The sequence below is a fragment of the Anas acuta genome, chromosome Z (assembly GCF_963932015.1).
Source record: "Anas acuta chromosome Z, bAnaAcu1.1, whole genome shotgun sequence".
In the NCBI taxonomy this organism is placed as follows: domain Eukaryota; kingdom Metazoa; phylum Chordata; class Aves; order Anseriformes; family Anatidae; genus Anas; species Anas acuta.
The window spans coordinates 52,062,362-52,082,226 of NC_089017.1; the positions used below are offsets into that span (position 1 = coordinate 52,062,362).

General features: G+C 38.6%; 1 protein-coding gene across 7 annotated transcripts in view; it reads left to right on the plus strand.

Moving 5' to 3' along the window:
• PAM (peptidylglycine alpha-amidating monooxygenase) overlaps positions 1-19,865 on the plus strand; it is a 145,768-nt gene that overhangs the window by 82,834 nt on the left and 43,069 nt on the right. For all 7 annotated transcript variants that reach the window (XM_068667171.1, XM_068667175.1, XM_068667174.1 and 4 more), the window contains 7 exons: positions 2,083-2,168; positions 3,554-3,637; positions 15,009-15,057; positions 15,536-15,603; positions 17,241-17,321; positions 17,438-17,514; positions 17,815-17,918. In XM_068667171.1, coding sequence (XP_068523272.1) covers positions 2,083-2,168; positions 3,554-3,637; positions 15,009-15,057; positions 15,536-15,603; positions 17,241-17,321; positions 17,438-17,514; positions 17,815-17,918 — 549 coding nt within the window. The remainder of the gene's footprint in view (positions 1-2,082; positions 2,169-3,553; positions 3,638-15,008; positions 15,058-15,535; positions 15,604-17,240; positions 17,322-17,437; positions 17,515-17,814; positions 17,919-19,865) is intronic.

Genomic DNA, 19,865 nt, shown 5'->3' on the forward strand with positions numbered 1-19,865 from the left:
GTCAAAATGAACACTGAAATGAGCTCCCATTTCAGATGATTCATAGGCATAGTCTTTATTGAGATCAGGCAGGGCAACTTTATATAGCTCATCTACTCTAAACGAATGTAAAAGAACAGGCCATAGATCACCACCCAAAAATTCCTCTATCAGATTAGCTGCTTCTGTTGGCAATAGAGCATGGCTTTGGCAGCTTTTGACTGGAAGAACTGCATCAATAGTTCCAGCAAAAGGTTGCAACAGATGTCAAGACTGGTTCCATAAGATAAGTATTTCACTGCTTAGGTGAGAGGGAGAACAGTATAAAGATTTATATGTCCAAGCACAGTTTCCTAGTACCATCACTGCCTAGTGGTGAATGGAGAATGTTCTGCACTATTCAGCTTGAGAACTAGATGTGATAATTTTTCTTACTCAATAACCTCAAATAATAGAGAAAGAAATGGAAAAAGATCTTTGCTGTTTTAAACAATGTAAGTATTTAAAAAGATGGCAAAATACTAGTCTTGTTGACAGTTAAATATTTTGCTTTCAGACTCATCATTTCATATTTCAATCAAAGTGACATTAAAAACTCCAGCTCCTAAGCTTACTCAAGGCTCAGGAGAATGCATTTGGAAAGTCCATAAGAATTTAGAAAAAGTAGAGAAGATAGGAGGAAATGGACAAGCCCTGTTCCCAAGTGATAGGTCTTTTTATTTGTGCTTGTAAACATATTTTTACTAGCTTTTACCAGCTACTGTTACTGATAGTGCTTTTTGCTGCTTTTAAATCTGTATCTTTTTTTTTTTGAATTTCCTTTGACTTTGGTTCAAAAATGAAAACTTGAAGTTTCAAGATCAGCAATTATGCCTAAATTAAAGTTGACCATTTTTAAAGTGTAATGAAAGAACAGCATGAGTGTTTCATTCTTTCCCTTCCTGGTGCATCAGGAGGAAAGTTTGGAACAGCCTACCCTTTTGTTTTGTTTTGTTTTACCTAGTTAATGTGATAGATTATTTTTTTTTGCTAGGGTCTTAAATACTGTGATATAAATGAAGGCTAGCTGGCCCGCTTTGTGGTAGTGGAATTGTGACTGTGCTTGTGGTTTCTGCTATTGATCCTCCTAGCCAATATCATTAATGTATTTCTGACCTGTGCAGCCCAGTGGCTGGTTAGATCCCTGGAGTCTTTTGTATTTTTAGCTTTTAGCATTTGAAAGCTGCGCAGATTTTACCTGCAGCTGTATGAATCATTAGTGATGAAACGATTCACTTACACTTGAATCTGTTTGTCTTGTCTAGAAATGAAGTTCTTCTTTAGATATGTTTCACTGGGGAGCCAGGGGGTGGAGGGTGTAGTGAAGTGATCTCCAAATTAGTAATCGTGAAGGTCTAGAAATGTGTTATGAGTAAAATTAGCAAAGGGAAAGAAGTATCCTGTGCCCTTTGCTGATGGAAGCCTCGTATTTATGGCAGTGCTTTCAGTTAGAAGAAAACATAATAGCTAATGCTATTGGAAATCTTAGAAAATCATATAGAAAATCATATTTTTCTTTCTGTGAAAGGGAGGAGCATGAATACCTTCTACTTGCTTCACATACAACCGCCTGTAGCACACTTCTTTTTTGCCAACAATCTTTAGATGAATTTTAAATATCAGTTTTGACTTAAAACTTCCGTGTCTTGCGTGTTTGTGTATTTTATACATGAACTCTGTCCCTCTGTGTAAGTATGGCATCTGTTGCCATTTTGTGGCACTTGAGCTAATAGTGCTAGAAATTTCCAGATGGGTCTTTCTCACAAAAAGATTCCTTATTTCTTAATAGTGGCTACTAGACTGGCAAGAGGCTGTAAGAATTTTGTGGTTTTGAGTATGTTTGCCTAATATTATCTTAAAGCAGAGGAAGGAAAAAAGTGAAGAAGGTGTAGGATCTAATAATGATAGCCAGGAAAGCAGACTTCATTAGAAGAACTGCATTTACTCAAAATAGAACCAAAAACATCTTCATAGATCTTAAAATTAGTGTCTTCCATGTAATTCACTTGCTGTTTTCTGATTTCAGAACTAAAAAAAAGAATAATCCTTTTTTCATGTTTGTAGGGACTGTGATGAAGGAACATGCAAAGACAAATCAAACATTTTGTATGCTTGGGCAAGAAATGCTCCACCCACCAGGCTACCCAAAGGTATCGTGCCTTTAATGTGAAGTTTTCTTGTGCAGATGCAGGGGAGAAGAGAGGATGTGGAAATAAGCAGCTGGCACATCTAGGAACTTTTTATACAGTTTCCATCAGCTAAACACAGTTTTATATACTTTAACTTCATAAATTGGGAATATAGTTGGGAATATAATTGGGAATAGTGCTAAAATTGCACTATCATTATGGGGAGAAAAGGTGATGAGGAATTAATAGTATAATATATATTGCATTAATCTTGAACTGTATATTATTGGAAAGGTACTATTTATATACCTGTCAATGGCACACTTTATGCCGTCTCTCTGAAATTGCATAACAATGTTTTTGTGTGTTTGAGAAAGCACAAACAAATTCAATCTAAATATTGATTTATTTTTTTTGTGTTAAATATACTGAATAATTTTGTGGGTTTTTTTTCATTTCTTGATGTTTTCATGTAGCTGAACATGTTTATTTTCACTTTTGTTTGATGAATTAATGAATCACTTTGCTGATTCAAAATAAAAATTCTGTAGGCTACTAGGAAGACAGGGAGAAGTGTTTTTTTTCTAATTACCTCCAGTAGTCCTAGAAACATCCAGCATCTATTATCTTATATGTAAATAAATGTATGTATATACATGTAAAATACCTGGAATTTGAAATTCTTTTTCTCTTATATTTTATTACTCAATTTCATAATTGGGAGCAGTATCATGAAGCAGTTTATTTTAAATAATCAATTTTTACACCAGAAATATTGATTGATATGGTTATTAAAATGTCAATTAAAAAAATTGACAGTTCAAGGATTCTGTGAAAACCTGGTGTTTGCTCTGCTGTTAAACCTCAGCTAGTAATAATTTTCTTGTCTTTAAGCTGCTCGTAAATATCACGTATGGAGTGTTTTTCTTATCATAACGATATTACTTTGTGCACAGAGAGGCTGCAGTCCACTTTACCACTTTTGCCACTGGCAGTTTTTAATCTAGTGGGATTCAGTATTTTTCTAAGTAGAAATTGCTTTCACTGCTTCTTTCCAGGAGTTTTAATTGTAGGACCAGTTTAGAAAAATCTCTTCGGTGATGGTGATATTTTGCAATTACTGAACTTATTTCAAATTCCTCCATTTTTTGTGCCTATTGTTATTTCTCTCAGCAAACAACAGAGCTTCATAAATTCCACAAGATTTTTCTTAGCGTACAATGTTAATTGTCAACTCAAAATATTTTACTTTGAATGTTTGTTTCCTTTTAATTTTCATATGTTCACAGTAAGTGTTACTAACTGTGAAGGCTACAAGCTGTAAGAGATTGGGAGATGAAAGTTCTACCAAATCCTACAGGGATGGCAAAATCTGCCTTTTATTTAATGTGTTTTCCTTCCCTTAGGTGTTGGATTCAGAGTTGGGGGAGAAACAGGTGGCAAGTTTTTTGTACTCCAGGTACATTATGGTGATATCAGTGCATTTAGAGGTAGGTATTTTTGAGTTTCATTCATTGCTATATCAGTTAGAAAAATTCAGAATATAAATGTTTTTATATTTACATAATCTGCACGAAATATTTTTTCTGTTAGTACCATCCACAAAGATAAACATCATCTGGCATATTTGTAATTAAGGTTGTATATTAATTTATAAACTTCTTTATAAACTTGCTTTATTTCTGGTGAACAGATTTGTTTTAAAGATTGAAATCAAGTGAATTAAATGAATGAAGAAATAGATGAATAATCTTAAGTTTAGGGAGAAATGCCTTTGACTGTATAATTCTGCATTGTATTTCAGGAAGTTGAAACAAACATACATAAAAACAACTAACCACACTTGAATAGCTGGTGGGGAAGATGACATACAGTATGTATGCCAGTCAAATAAAGTATCTGTGTAAGCAATTCTAAAAGTCGTAAAACATGGAGACAGTATTTTTCATAAAAAGATTAAAATAATTTCAAGAATGGCAATATGCTTATTATTGTGGGAGGGCATTTGGCTTTCATTAATGCACATTCCAAAAGTCATAGGATTGTAGACTCATGAAATGGCTTGGATTGGAAGGGATGTTAAAGACCTGGTTCTTTAACGACCATGATGACCATGGGCCATCTAAAGCTTCTCTGAACAACCTGTTCCAGTGCCTCACCACCCTCTAAGTAAAGAATTTATTCGTCTACCCCCTTTTAGTTCAAAGCCGTTACTTCTTGTCCTGTCACTATAACTTCTTGTCCTCGACAAAGAGTCCCTCCCCAGCTTTCCCATCGGTCCCCTTTGAGTACTGGAAGTCTTCTATAAGGTAGTCTTCTCTTCTCCAGGCTGAACAGCTGCAACTCCCTCAGTCTGTCTTCACAGGAAAGGTGCCTCCAGCCCTCTGATCATCTCGTGGCCCTCCTCCGAAGTCATTCTAACATGTCCATGTCCTTCTTGTGCTGGAGGCCCTACAGCTGAATATAGTGCCCCAGGTAGAGTCTCACAAGAGCAGTGTAGAGAGGGGAGAATCACCTCCCTTGACCCGCTGGCCATTCGTCTTTTGATCCAGCCCATGATACCGTTGGCTCTCTAGGCTGCAAGCACACATTGCTGGCTCATGTTGAGCTTCTCGTCAACAAGTGTCCCCAAATCCTTCTCCTCAGGGCTGCTATCAACCCATTCTCAGCCTGCATCTGTGCTTGGCATTGCCTTGACCCAGGTGCAGGACCTTGTACTTGGCCTTGTCAAACCTCATGAGGTTTGCACAGGCCCACCTCTCAAGCCTATCCAGGTCCCTCTGGATGTCATCACTTCCCTCCAGCATGTTGACCACACCACACTGCTTGGTGTCATCAACAAACTTGCTAAGGGTACACTCCATTTCACTGTCCATGTCCATGGCACCAACAAAGATGTTAAACAGCACTGGTCCCAGTACTGACCCCTGCGGAACACCACTCATCACTGATCTCCACCTGGACATGTAACCGTTGACCACAACTCTTTGAGTGCAACCATCCAGCCAGTTCCTTACATATTGAGAGGTCCTTCTGTCAAATGCACGTCCTTCCAATTCAGAGACAAGGATATCAAGGGAGTCATTGACAAATGCTTTGCACAAGTCCAGGTAGATAATGTCAGTTGCTCTTCCCTTATCCTGCTGTAACCCCATCATAGAAGGCCACCAGATATGTCAGGCAAGAGCTGCCCTTAGTGAAGCCATGTTGGCTGTCACCAATCACCTCTTATTTCCCATGTGCCTTAATGCAGTTTCCAGGAGGATCTGCTCTGTGATCTTGCGAGGCACAGAGTTGAGACTGATTGACCTGTAGTTCCTTTTTTCCTCCTTTTTTCCATTTTTAAAACTGGGGGTTATGTTTCCCCTCTTCCAGTCAGTGGGAACTTCACTGCACTGCTGCAACTTTTGAGATATGATGGATATTTGCTTAGCCGCTCCATCTGCCAGTTCCATCAGGACCCTTAGCTGCACCTTATCAGGTCCCATGGTATGCACCTGAAGGCACATTCAGATTCCTTAGATGGTCTTGAACTTGGCCTTCTCCTACAGTGGTTGGTGCTTCATTATTCCTGTCCCTGCCTTTGTCTTTTGTGATTTGGGTGGTATGTTTAGTGCACTTGGCCATTGAAGATTGAGGCAAAAAAGTCACTGAGTACCTCGACCTTCTCTGCCTCGACTTCTAGCCAGGTCTCCCATTTCCTTCTAGATATAGTACCCACAGTTTCCCTATTTTTCCTTTGATTACTTAGAGAAGCTTTACTTGTTGCCCTTGACATTCCTGTCCAGATCTAATCCTGTCAGGGCATTAGCTTTCCTAACCTGATCCCTGGCTACTTGGACAATTTCTCTATATCCATCCCAGGCTACCTCTTCTTTCTGCCTTCTGTTTTGCAGAAGCCTCCCTGGTTGCTTCTTTGTGTTTGAGTTTGGCCAGGTGTTCCTTGTCCATCCATGCATGCCTCCTGGCATTTTTGCCTGACTTCCTCTTCATTGGAATGCATCGCCTTTGAGCTTGGAGGAGGTTATCCTTGAATATAAGTGAGCTTCCTCTTTTCCTTCCAGGGTTTTATCCTGTGGTACTCTAACAAACAGAACCCTGAAGAGGCCTAATTCCACTGTCCTGAAGTCCTGGGCTGTGAGCTTGCTGTGTGCCCTCCTTATTGCCCTAGGGATCTAGGGCACTGTTACACCATTTCGGGGTCACTATAGACAAAGCTGCTCTTGAGCTTCACAGTCCCCACACATCCTTCCCTGTTGGTGAGAACAAAATCCAGCATAGTTGGCTTCTTCTCTAACTTCTCTAAATCTGTGTGCTCCAGGAACCCCTGGATTGCTTATTACCTGTCTTGCTGACCTCCTACCAGATATCAGGGTGGCTGAAGTTGCCCATGAGGGACACAGCTTGTGAACGTGAGGCTGCTTCTCTCAGTCTGATTTGAGTGTTTTGGAAAAAGATTATTTCACTTTTTTTATTATTTATTTCATGCTGCAGTATGTTCTTTAAACATCAAGTGCCTTATTCTGACACTTTTGAGAGGCATAAATTCTTGCTTTTATTTATGTGAATCACATTCTGAGTTGAATCTTTCATTAAGGCTTCTGTTGCATTGAAGAACGAAGAAACCTGTGGATCTTCTTTCTCTGGGAGCTCTCCTGTAATACATTACTGTGTAGAATTTAGACTAGGATGTACAGGTTCTCATAGACTAACTGATAATAAAAATGTTGGACTTAAGAAAGGGAAAGTAAACTGAATAATAGCACACAAAAAAGGAAAAGTTATAGCCTTTTTAAAAATATGCATAGCAAGAAATATACTTTAAAAATCTGTCTTGGTTTCAGTACCATTACCTGTGAGACTGATTACCTAATAATGAGAGGATAATATAAAAGTCACTTCAAAAAAAACCACCATAAACCAGAAGCACAAAACAAAAGTTAAAGCTGTAGAAGGAACAGGGAGGAATATGCATTACACTGGTAATTCCTGAGCTATGCTCATGGCTTCTGAATCCTTCTGTGGTACCTTGGTAAATAATCTACAGGTTTTATGTTTGCACTTGTATTTGGTTTTCCCTGTTAGCCGCTAGCTAGCAGCTTCCCTGTGCAATGCAGCTTCTTAGGTACACCTCTTCGCTGCCAAGTTTGAGCAATACTCATCTAGATTTTTCGGTAACAATGTCCTACTGTCTTTATTACTTGTCTGAGGTTGATGGTACAGTTTACTCCATGATACAAAGATGTATTGTGGTTTAACAGCAGTAATGCTATTGGGCAAGGACAAAGAGGAAACAACTGAGTGTGCCAGACCTTTTAAATGGAGCACATGTGCAAAAGTGCATGACCAGAAGTTGAAAGTATTTATTTTCATGGACATGTACATCCTGTGCAATTCTTTGCCTGCTAAAATCACAAATAATTAGAGTTACAAACCTCTGAAGAAAACATGTTAGTTGAGAACCTTGTCTTCATTATTGCCTGTGGACAGTGAGAGTTCTCAATGTTCATATTCACTCTTAAGTATAATTTATGTCTATGTTGTTATTTAAAAAAAAAATAAGTAAATTAGAAGAATAACTTGTGCATTAGTTCAGGATGTGTTAGAATTTTTTTTATTAGTAAATCAACATAATTGTGAAATTGTATAGTCAAAAAATCCTCTTGCTCAAAGAAAGTAGTGAAATAAGCTAAAACTGGAAATAAAAAATGGTGTGCTAGCATGGCACATCTGTCCTTTTTTTTTTTTTTTGACTGCGGATTGATGTCAGGGATACAAACCTGCAGAAAGATGGAAGTTTAAGAAGTGTGAGCTGCTAAGAAGGATATAGTTTATGAGACAGTACTAGTGTCGTGTACTGTTTCAGCAGATGAGGAGTATGACAGGATGTGCTCTGCTTTAGTTTTGGTGCTTTCGCTATTTTATTTGGTAGTCTGATACTGTGTTTAAGTGAAAAGTAATTACATCTCTTTTACTGTTTTTGTGAGAAGATACTTCTAATTTATTCTGCCTGTGAAAATTCCAGTGGAGAAAGTATAATTTAAGTAATTGAAGTCCTAGTAATTTGAAGTCCCCTAAACCTTGACTGTTGCATTGGAACCTTAGACTACTTTTAGAGATACTTTTAAACTTCAGGAATTATCTGAAACTATTTTTGTGTGGAATGAGATGTCTGTTGATAAATGTGGCTTTTCAAAATGTAAGAATATAGTCATTACAATTTTCATACTCATTGCACAGTTGTTACAATTCATAATAGATGACAAATGATGAAATCTACTCAGTTACCTTATTATGCTTCCAGTAGTGTATCAAGAATTCAGAAGCATTTTTCAGAGTTTAATTTTCTGACCTGTAAATCATTGCAAATATAAAATATTTGGTTTGAAATAGTAATTGTTTATGTATTAGCACCCAATTCTACCTCCTATCCATTTTGGGGAGAAAAATATAGTTAAAGTTTATCAACACTCATTTTCAATTATTTGTAAAAAGGATATTTCTTCATTTCATTAACCAGTTATTAAGCTAATTATGCTTTACTTTTCTCTTAGCTATAATCCACATTTAAATATTCATGTTTAGGTATGCATTTTATGCTCTACTATCAAAATTTAAAATTTGGGTTTTAGTGATATAAAGTGCAGTTGTCACACTATTCATGATTTGTTCTTATGTATAAGTGATTTCAAATCTGATTTAAAAAATATTTTTTCTTCCAATCCCTAGATTTTTTTCCGGCCCTTGTAACAAAGACTAATGTTGTTTCTAACCTGTCATACTATTACTTTAGTAGTTCCCAGCAGATGTGAGAATATAGAACCTATTCTCTAGAATCAAAGTAGTTATCAATACCTTTCAGAACCAGTTAAAACAGGTTAATCACATTCCATCATTTGCTATCTTTGTAACCTGTTTCATTGTTTAAAGCCAGTTCTGACAATACATTAATTCTTGTCACCTGCTGTTATCTGCTGTAGCTTAGTCTTTTATTTGGTCCAGTCCCTTGTCTACTTCAGCCTCATCATCTTCTTCTCTACCTCCCTCTCTGCCACCCCCAGCAGAGCAAAGTTTTTCTAAAAAAAAAAAACAAAAACAAAAAACAAAAAACTTGTTCTCAGTTTTAAAAATTAACTTAAAGCGCTCAAAGACTGTATTTCAAATGTGTTTTAAAGACTATTTTAAATAAGAGGATTTTTATCTTAAAGTTCAAATTAATTTATTAGTGTCTAATATTTTTCTGTACATGCAATTGCACAGAAATGCTGTATGCAAGATTGTGTTGTATTTTACTGAAAAATTCTATTTTATAAAGTGCATTGTTCATTTGGTTGTTTTTATAAAACAGCTAAAACGTGGTCAATACCATGACAATAACTGGCTGGCTAGCTTTGTGTGTGTGTGTTAGTAGTTAAAATACTTGTAGTGTAATTGCAAGTGAACTTGTGCATTTGTCAGTGCTCTACCAAACCAATACTCACTCCATTGTATGAAATATAGGTACCTAAATCTCTGTATCTGAGGCAATATTACATGTACCTTAGGAAGGACAGTCAGAAATTCATGGAATGCCAGAATGGTTGAAGTTGGTAGGGACATCTGGAGGTCATCTAGTTCAACTCCCCTGCTCGTGCAGGGTCACCTAGAGCATGTTGCACAGGACCACGTCCAGGGAAGCTTTGAAGATCTCCAAGGAGGAGACTCCACAGCCTCTCTGTTCAACCTTTTCCAGTGTGCTCTCAGTCTCACAGTAATGAAGTCTTTCCTTACGTTCAGATAGAACATCTGCTGCTGGGCTCCACCAAAAAGTCTGGCCCCATCATCTTGACATCCTTCCTTAAAATATTTGTATTCCTCATTAAGATCCACTCTCAGCTTTCTCTTCTCCAGGCTGAAGAAGCCCAGGCCTCTCAGCCTTTCCTCCTAACAGATATGCTTCAGTCCCCTAATCATCATCATCATAGCACTCTGCTGGACTGTCTCCAGAAACTCCATGCCTTTCTTGTACTGAGGAGCCCAGAACTGGACACAATACTCCAGATGTGGCCTCACCAGGGCTGAGTAGAGAGGGAAGATAACATTTCTTGACCTGCTGGAAACACTCCATAATGAACCCCAGGATACCACTGGCCTTCTTGTCCATAACGGAATATTGATGGTTCATGCTTAATTTGTTGTTCACCAGGATTCACAGGCCCTTCTCCACACAGCTGCTTTCCAACAGGTCAACATCTAACCTGTCCTGTTTTTCCATCCCATGTGCAGGACCCTGCAGTTTCCTTTGTTGAACTTCATGAGGTTCTTTTCCAGCCTACTCTCCAGCCTGTCCAGGTCTCTCTGGCAGCACAGCATTTTAGTTTGTCAGCTGCCCCTTCACAGTTTTGTATCATCAGCAAACTTGCTGAGGGTGCACTCTGATCCTTCATCCAAGTAATTGATGGATAAGTTGAACGAGACTGGACTCAGTACTGACCCCTGAGGGGATGCTGCTAGCTCCAGGCCTCCAAGTAGATTCCGTTCCACTCAACACAACCCTCTGAGCTCTTCTATCCAGCCGGTTCTCAATCCACCTCACTGTCCGCTCATCTAACCCACACTTTTCAAGCTTGTTTGAGGATGTTCTGGGAGACAGTGTCAAAAGCCTTGCTGAAGTCAAGGTGGACAACATCCACTGCTCTCCCCTCATCTACCCAGCCAGTCATCCCATCATAGAAAACTATCAGATTCGTTAAGCATCATTTCTCCTTGGTGAATGCATGCTGACTACTCCTGATCACCTTCTTTTCCTCCATATGCTTGGAGATGACTTCCAGGAATGAGCTGTTCCATCACTGTTCCAGGGATGAAGGTGAGGCCAACTGGCTTGTCACTTCCCACATCCTCCTTCTTGCCCTTTTTGAATATTGAAATGACATTGACTTCCAGATCTCAGGTACCTCACCTGTTTTCCATCACTTTTCAAAGATGATGGAGAGTTGCTTAGTTGTAACATCCATCAGCTCCCTCCACACTTGTGCGTGCATCCTGTCCAGTTCCATGGATTTGTGGGTATCACAGAATGGTTTGGATGGGAAGAGACCTTATAGACCATCTAATTCTAACTCCCCTGCCATGGGCAGGGACACCTCCCACTAGGCCAGGTTGCTCAAAGCCCCATCCAGCCTGGCAAGCTATCAGGCTTGCCTAAATGATCTCTAACCCAGTACTACTCAAACAAGGGAAAATCTTCCTTTTTCCAGAGTTTGTGTTGTCTCTAGGGTTTGGGATTCCTGAGATCTGCAGTAAAGAGTGAAGCAAAGAGGGCTTCAGTAACTTTCTTCTCTGCATCCATTATCAGAAGAGCACCTGCACCATTCAGTAGTAGACCTACATTCTCCCAAGTCTTCCTCTTGCTACTGACGTATTTTACAGAATCACAGAATTATCTAGGGTGGAAGAGACCTCCAAGATCATGTAGTCCAACCTCTGGCCTAACACTAACCAGTCCTCCACTAAACCATATCACTAAGCTCTGCATCTAAATGTCTTCTAAATACCTCTAGGGCTGGTAACTCAACCACTACCCTGGGCAGCACATTTGAATGCTTAACAACTCTTTCAGTAAAGTTCTTCCTCATATCCAACCTAAACCTCCCCTGGCACAACTTTAGACCATTCCCCGTCATCCTGTTAATTGTCTTCCTGCAGAGGGGGTAACTTGGATTTTTTTTTTTGCCTACCGCAGTGCACAGCCATAGCAAAGCTGGTGGATACGGGGGTCACATAGGCGACATCGTCCCGGCTGTGCCCACAGGCTGGGCAGGTCCAGTCCAATGGCACATCCATGACCATCAGGCTCTTTCGTGGGCTGGGGAGAGCTGAGGTCAAGGAGCTGCTCGCCTGCCTCAGCACTGCAGCTGTTGAAGGTTTGCCCCAAACTGCACAATGGAGAGAGGCCAGAGTCACTCATTGTGCTGGGGTGGGCAGCAGCAATACCCCAGCCCCTCAGCAGAAAGCCCTCTGGCCCTGCACCTTCGCTGTCCTGTGCCTTACACCAGCCACCCCTGAGTGAGGCAGGGCCAGGGAAATAAGTGAATGGCTGCAGGGATGGGCACTGTGAGAGGTTGCCAGCAGCCCCACAGCACAGCTCCACCACTCCCTTGCTCAATGCTCCAAGCCTCACACACATGCTCAGCTGGAGGCCAGTTATGAGCCAGGCAGACGTGGCCTCTGCTGGTGCCCCAAGATAAGCAGTGAGGGCTATAGGGTCACAGCCCCTCACTCAGTGGCATCACCATGGGCCATCTGCCCCACAGTGCCTGTAGCACCATACCCCAGATGTTACAAAGACTGTTGGGTTAGGCTGGTGTTTTGATTTGTCTTTTTTCTTTATTTTTTTTTCACCTTGATTTACCATGAAGTGGGTTGAACAAGCATGCTAAAAGAGAGGAAATAAACCTTTACAGTAATTCCCACTTCTTCAGTATGCAGATCAGGTCTCTGAACTCATTTCTGTGGTTTACTGTTCACACAAACAAGCACAAAAAAAAAAAAAAAAAAAAAGGAACCAAAGAAAACAATCCCCTAATTAAAAAATAATTACAGGATTATTCTATGGATGGCATTTACCGGAGGAACACTCTAGACACACATGTGACACAAGCAGCATAAATACCACAGTGGATTCACTCTGTACAAAAACTGCACATAATTTGGGGTCTCACCTCTCTAGTTTATGAATTTCCATGAGCTTGTTAAGGTATTGATGGCTCCGTCGCCTTGGTTTGTGACCAGTGGAGACACACTCTGCAGTATCAGCCACTCCTCCCAGCTTTGTGTCATCAGCAAACTTGTAGAGGGTGCACTCTGTTCCATTGTCCAGGTTGTTGATGAGTAAGTTAAACAAGACTGGACCCAGTACTGACCCCTGGGGGACACCACTAGCTACAGGCCTCCAACTAGACTCCGTACCACTAAGCACAACCTTCTGAGATGTTCCATACAGCCAATTATCAATCCACCTCACTGTCTACTCATCTAGGCAGCACTTCGCTGAGCTTGTCTATGAGGATGTTCTGGGAGACAGTGTCAAAAGCCTTGCTGAATTCAAGCCACTGTTCTACCCCCATCTACACAGCCCGTCAATCTCATTATAGAAGGTTATCAAATCGGTTAACCATGACTGACTCCCGGTGAATCCATGCTAACTATTCTAGATCACCTTCTCTTCCTCCACACGCTTGGAGATGATCTCCAGGATGAGCTGTTCCATCACTTTTTCAGGAATGGAGGTAAGGTTGACTGGCCTGTATTTGCCTGTATCCTTCTTCTCGCCCTTTTTGAAGACTGGAGAGACATTGGCTTTCTTCCAGTCCTCAGGCACCGCTCCTGTGCTTCATAGCCTTTCAAAGGTGATGGAGAGTGGCCTAGCAATAACATTAACCATTTCACTCAGCACCTGTGAGTGCATTCCATCTGACCCAATCTTAAGAGAAAGTCCTGCTTTCTCTGGACTTCCTCTCTTGTCTCCGGGGTCTGAGATTCCTGAGCATTTATCTTAGCAGTAAAGACTGAATTTAAAAACGTGTTCAGCATCTCTGCCTGCTCCGTATCCTTTCTCACCAGGGCACCCATTCAGAAGCAGGCCGACATTTCCCGTCTTCCTTTTTCTACTGATGTATTTGAAGAAATTCTTCTTCTTGTTCTTGACATTCCTTGCCAGATTTAATTCCAAATGGACTTTGGCCTTCCTCATCACACCCTTGCATACTTTGACATTGTTCCTATATTTCCCTCAAGTGGCCTGTCCCTTTTTTCCACATTCCATATACTTCCTTCTTCTGTTTGTGTCTTGCCAGGAGCTACTTGCTCATCCATGCAGATTTTGTGTCCCCTGACTGTTACTCAATTCCGTCTGCATTGCATTGATCCTCTTTTCTTTCTGCAGTGCCACTTGAATTTCCAGCAGTTTTCCTTCTGCTTTGTTGCTCCTAGGTTCAAAAATTCTAATTAGGCATGCCTTCCTAATTTATTCAATGCAGCTACAGGATTAAGTAGTTTAAATGAAAGAGCTACCATACAAAGAAAGACTGGATTTTTCTTTTCATTGCTATTTTTAAAGGTATCACTGCTGTCACTTACTGGTTCATATTGTTAGATAAAGAAGTGTTTTTTGAGAGACACAAAACTGGAGAAAGTAAGAATTCTCAGGACACATGACAATGGACATTATGGAAATCCAGTGAGACTGGATCAGCAGCTTTTTCACTCTCATAATACATATACTGAATTTTATATTACATAGAAATAGTGACTGTCTATTTTGTGAATGTATTGAAAGTAAAGTCTAATATCTGTGAGGGTTTTTTACTGCCTTTATAGGCTATCCAACATTAAACAAAGTTATTGTATGTACAGATATCTCAAGTTCATATGCCGATTTTATTACAAGGTTTTCTATTTTGTTAATTGTTGGCTAGCATATATAAATGGCTAAAATAAAAATTATCCCCAAATCTTTTTTCTAATTTTTGTCAAAATACATTTTTTTGATGCAAAGTAGTATTTCTTGCTATTGTAAAAACATCATGGTTTCATTTCCCAGATGCTAGTTCACAAAGATCTGCAGTTTCTAGTGTCAAAAGACAAGTTTGGTTTTTCATTCACAATAACTTTGTACAGACTTTGCTAAATACAGCCCTGTGATGTTCAGGTTTGTGCAAATTTGAGTAATATTAACGCAGTATGAATGTTTTACTGAAAACAGTAAGGTTAAAACTTATTTTGTCTGCTGTTTGTTATACACCAGAAGAATGTTATCTATGTGCAGTACTTTTTCATGCGTTCATTTCCAATGATTAAACTGTTTTGTAATTTGTACAGATAAGCACAAGGATTGCTCTGGTGTAACTTTACATCTGACACATCAAAAGTAAGTACATTTAAAAATATATACCTATTACAACTTTTTTTTTTTTCATCAATAGAGAAGACTTTGAAACCTTTAGATTTCTTTGGAAAAAAAACTGAAATAAAAATATTACGTACTTACAATACGAAGTCACGTGTCATCTGCTGGCAAAAGTTTTATTCCTGCTATGAGATCTGGTGATAGGTTGCTATAAGGACAGAGTTTAAGAGGTTCACATTTAGAAATGTGGGAAGAGGATAGTAATTATGTAGATAATCATTTTGTCCTATTTCATACACTTTGTAGTAGATGCTTTAAAAACTGTAGGTCAGTATATAAAAGGAGGGAAGAGTAAGTGTTGTGTAATGGCTTCTTTTCCTGTAGACCAGTTTTGAAAGTAATCCAAAATTTAGAAATTAATGGTATTGAATATATCATGTCACTTGCAGTCTGGTTTTACAAAAAGATTGGTTAGAAGAGCTTGGGTTTTGAATTGCAGGCAGCCTTTGATTGCTGGAATGTATCTCATGATGTCTGTGAACACTGTAATACCACCAGGCGAGAAAGGTAAGTTGTAATTCTACAAAAGGCTGTGTAATTTCATTATGATTTTTATTTTCTGCCAATTGTGGAAGAAAATATTTTTGGAGACTAGCTGATGGAAGAGTTAATTGTTAAAATAAACAAATAATTAAAAATAGGATATAATTTTACAACTATCAATATTTCCTAGTCATCTATATCTGCAGAGGCAGTCAATATTGTAGAAAGTAATACTGTACAAAACAACAATTATCTGTACAGCATTGAAGTTACTAGGATTCTTAAAAGTATTTATTTGATTTATTGTCCTCCTAAGCAATATTTTACCAAAAAGATCCTATCTATTTTCTCCCCTCTCCCATAAATCCGTAAAATTTGGACTCTTTTATCTACATTTATCATTCATGCTATACATTTGTGATTTTTTTAAAAGGTCATTTTCAATAAATGAATTCCTATCAGAAAGGAGCTGCTCTTTAAAAATTTTATTCCTATATTCCTGGTTGGTTAAAAGGCCAAAATGTTGAAAAAAAAAACACTGCAAAATGAAATTTCTGATCAGTTCCTATTCAGAATCATGCTTGGTAGAATGTATCTAAAACTCAGATTAAATAGTCCTAATATCATTTTTTTCAAGCTAGCCTGGAATGTTCTAAGTAAGTTGAACATAGAAGTTGCATTTTCTTTTGCTATGCTTGAGTTTCAAATTGGATATCTGAAGATGCCACTTTTCCCAGTTACAACTTAGCTGCCCAAATAGGATGATGTGGTTAAATGTTCAACTGACTCCCATCTATTCAATGAATTCAGCAACTTGAAATCTCTTTTTAGTTTGAACTGAAAATTAGCTATTTTGCTGTTTAATCTAAAAACATCCCACTATTTTTTCCCCTCTACAGAAATACTTCATTAGCGTAGAAATGAATTTTTCAGTTGTATAGGAACAAAAGAAGGGAGAACAAAACCAGTTCTATACCTGTTAGTAACAAGTACTGTTACTGCCTTTTCATGTTCCTTCAAATTTGTTGTCCTTAAGTAGGGCATCAAGTTTGATACACACAGGAAAACATCAGCCGGTCCCCTTGTACTTCTCTATGAGGCGTCTGCAGAGGAATTTCTCTGTAGACTACCCCTTAGCTACTGTTCCTGCACCTAACTACTAGCTTGCAGGTGTTGTCTGTAGCGCACCTCTTTGACAATGTCTGTATCTAAATCTGTAAGAGTGGGTCTATAACTATATGATCTTAAAATGAGGCTTTCATTATAAACTATATTGGTTTAGAATTATGTTTATTTTAATTTCTCTCAGAGTAGACTATTTGTTTATCATAGCATGTCTTAAATGTCCCTGAATGCACTCTGTAAGAAAATGCATTATACTTCATTAAATAGTGGTAGTGTACACAGTAAAAACTGCAACTTTTGGATCATCACAGAAAGTAAGTATATGTAATACATTTTACTTGTTTTTATTTTAAGATGTCTTGAGATAGATACTACAGAAATAAAAAATATTATCCATCCTCTTTTAAAATTGTCTGTCCAGTGTAGGTGTGCTTTTTGTAAACTAGTTTCATGTTGAATGAAATACAGTAGTGTAGGTTTCCTCTGTTTAGTAAATAATATGTTTATATGTGTTTATTGCCATCATATTTTAACAGTGGTTGATGCAGACATTGCCTGCCATTACAAAAGGTTTCCAATGCACCTTTTTGCCTACAGAGTTCATACACACAGACTAGGTAAGAATTGTATTGCAACATTAGAATTTTAAAGTATTTAGTAGAAAAATACTGAGCCTGCAACATGTTTTTCTATAAGTGTATCTGATATCCCTGTACACATCTGTATATTACAGGAAAAGTAGTGAGTGGATACAGGGTGAGAAATGGTCAATGGACATTAATTGGTAGACAGAGTCCACAGCTACCGCAGGTTGGTTGTTGTTGTGTTTTATTTATTTGTCATTATAGCTTTAAATTTTTAATTGTCTGTATTTAAAACTAAGAAGTTTATCTAACAGTCATGTGCCCACAGGTCTGCATCATAACGTTTCCACTGGTGCACATTATTGTGCCACTATGCATGAATACTGACAAGTATTATTGTGATTACATTATGATGTAAAAACCTTTCTGAAATTACTTTTCAGACATGTAGTACTGTCCTTCTTGTGTGCAAACTGACGTCAATGAGACATTTTTACTAATTAGAGTGAATCATCCTCTCTTTCAGGCGTTTTATCCAGTAGAACATCCTGTTGATGTTAGCTATGATGATATCCTGGCAGCTAGATGTGTGTTCAGTGGTGAAGGCAGAACTACAGAAACACATATAGGGTAAATCTTCTCTATTTTGCTGATTCTTCTATAACTATTTTTTTATCCAAGGTATTGGTTATGTGCAGAAATAATTTTTTTTTGTCTTCTTGTAACATAGTTCTAACAAACTTAACTGTATGAAATTCAACATGGCCAAGTACCGGGTCCTGCACATGGGGCACAACAACCCAAAGCAATGCTACAGGCTGGGAGATGAGTGGTTAGAAAGCTGCCTGGTGGAGAAGGACCTGGTTGATAGTCAACCAGTATTGGTTGATAGTTGGCTGAATATGAGCCAGCAGTGTGCTCGAGTGGCCAAGAAGGCCAACAGCATCCTGGCTTGTATCAGCAGCAGTGTGGCCAGCAGGGCTAGGGAAGTGATTGTCCCCCTGTACTCGGCTCTGGTGAGGCTGCACCTCGAATACTGTGCTCAGTTTTGGGCCCCTCACTACAAGAAGGACATGGAGGTGCTTGAGAAAGTCCAGAGAAGGGCAATGAAGGGTGAGGGGCCTTGAGAACAAGTCCTACGAGGAGCAGCTGAGGGGGCTGGGTTTGTTCAGCCTGGGGAAAAGAAGACTCAGGGGCAACCTTATTACATTTTACAGGTACCTTAAAGCAGGCTGTAGCAAGGTTGGATTCTCCCACGTGCCTGGTGACAGGACGAGGGGGAATGGGCTAAAGTTTAGGTTGGGTATTAGGAAGAACTTCTTTACTGAAAGGGTTGTGAGGCATTGGAATGGGCTGCCCAGGGAAGTGGTTGAATCACCATCCCTGGAGGTCTTTAAAAGATGTTTAGATGTAGAGCTTAGTGATACAGTTTAGTGGCAGACTTGTTAGTGTTAGGTCAGACTTGGTGATCTTGGAGGTCTATTCCAACCTAGATGATTCTGTGATTCTGTGAAACTTAAATTCCACTGGAGCGATCTGTTTTGCTGTCTGGTTTGCTGGATTTAACTCTAGAGTATGTTCATAGCCTTTCTTTTTTGAATAATAACTTTTCTGAAATGTTCAGAACATCTCTCAGCTGAAGCTATGCTACCAAAGGCCTTGCTCAGATGTTGGGTGGTACTGCTCTTAGAGCAATGAACATAACGTCAGTTATAAAAACAGTATTTTTAATAAATTGAAGTTATTGACCATTTAAAATAAAATAATAAAGCTTTGCAATTTCTTTTCACTATTTCAAAAACAAGATTTCTGTAAGTTTATAAAACTGTGATAAATTCTGACCCATCATGAAATCAAATCTTAAAGCTCAGAATAATGTTCCAGTTGCCTTTTTCTCAATATAAAAAATTACATGTTTTTATGAAAAACAATTAAGTGACTAATAACAAATAGAAAAATCTGAACTGTTAGTGATGCTGTTTAGCCAAAGATGACAGAGAGGGCTCTATAAGGTCAAGTTGACAAATTCATCCTTAAAAATACATGCAATATTAATATTATCTTAAGTGGCACCAGTTCTCTAAACTATAATTTACTGGATATGTAGAGCTATGAACATACCTTGAAGAAGTCTTTCTTTAGTGGAAGTAAATGCACCAGCACCTCAAGGGATGACTTGTTTCACACTCTACGCATGCTAAGATTGCATCTCAGTGTAGGTTTAAGAGTTCAACACAAATTTAACTCTTTTTCATTGGCAGTTAAAATGCTGAACTAAAATGAGTTGTTTGAGAAGTGGTTTTTACAAAGGTCATAACAGTAATATCCAAAACCTTTATGTAACATTCAACAGTAGATCTTTTGAAGTTCTAAAATTCTGTCATGTTTCTATAACATTGTGCAAAGTACTTTCTGTTTGTTGAATAAGAAACAGTCCCAGGAGAATTATGATCTTCATTTTCAATGTGCTGATAACCTTACAATGAGAAAGAAGTGATAGGAACTTTTATTATGTAATTTCTACTTGTAAATTTTGAGGAAAAAATACACAAACATTTTAAGCAAAAGTTAAAATAA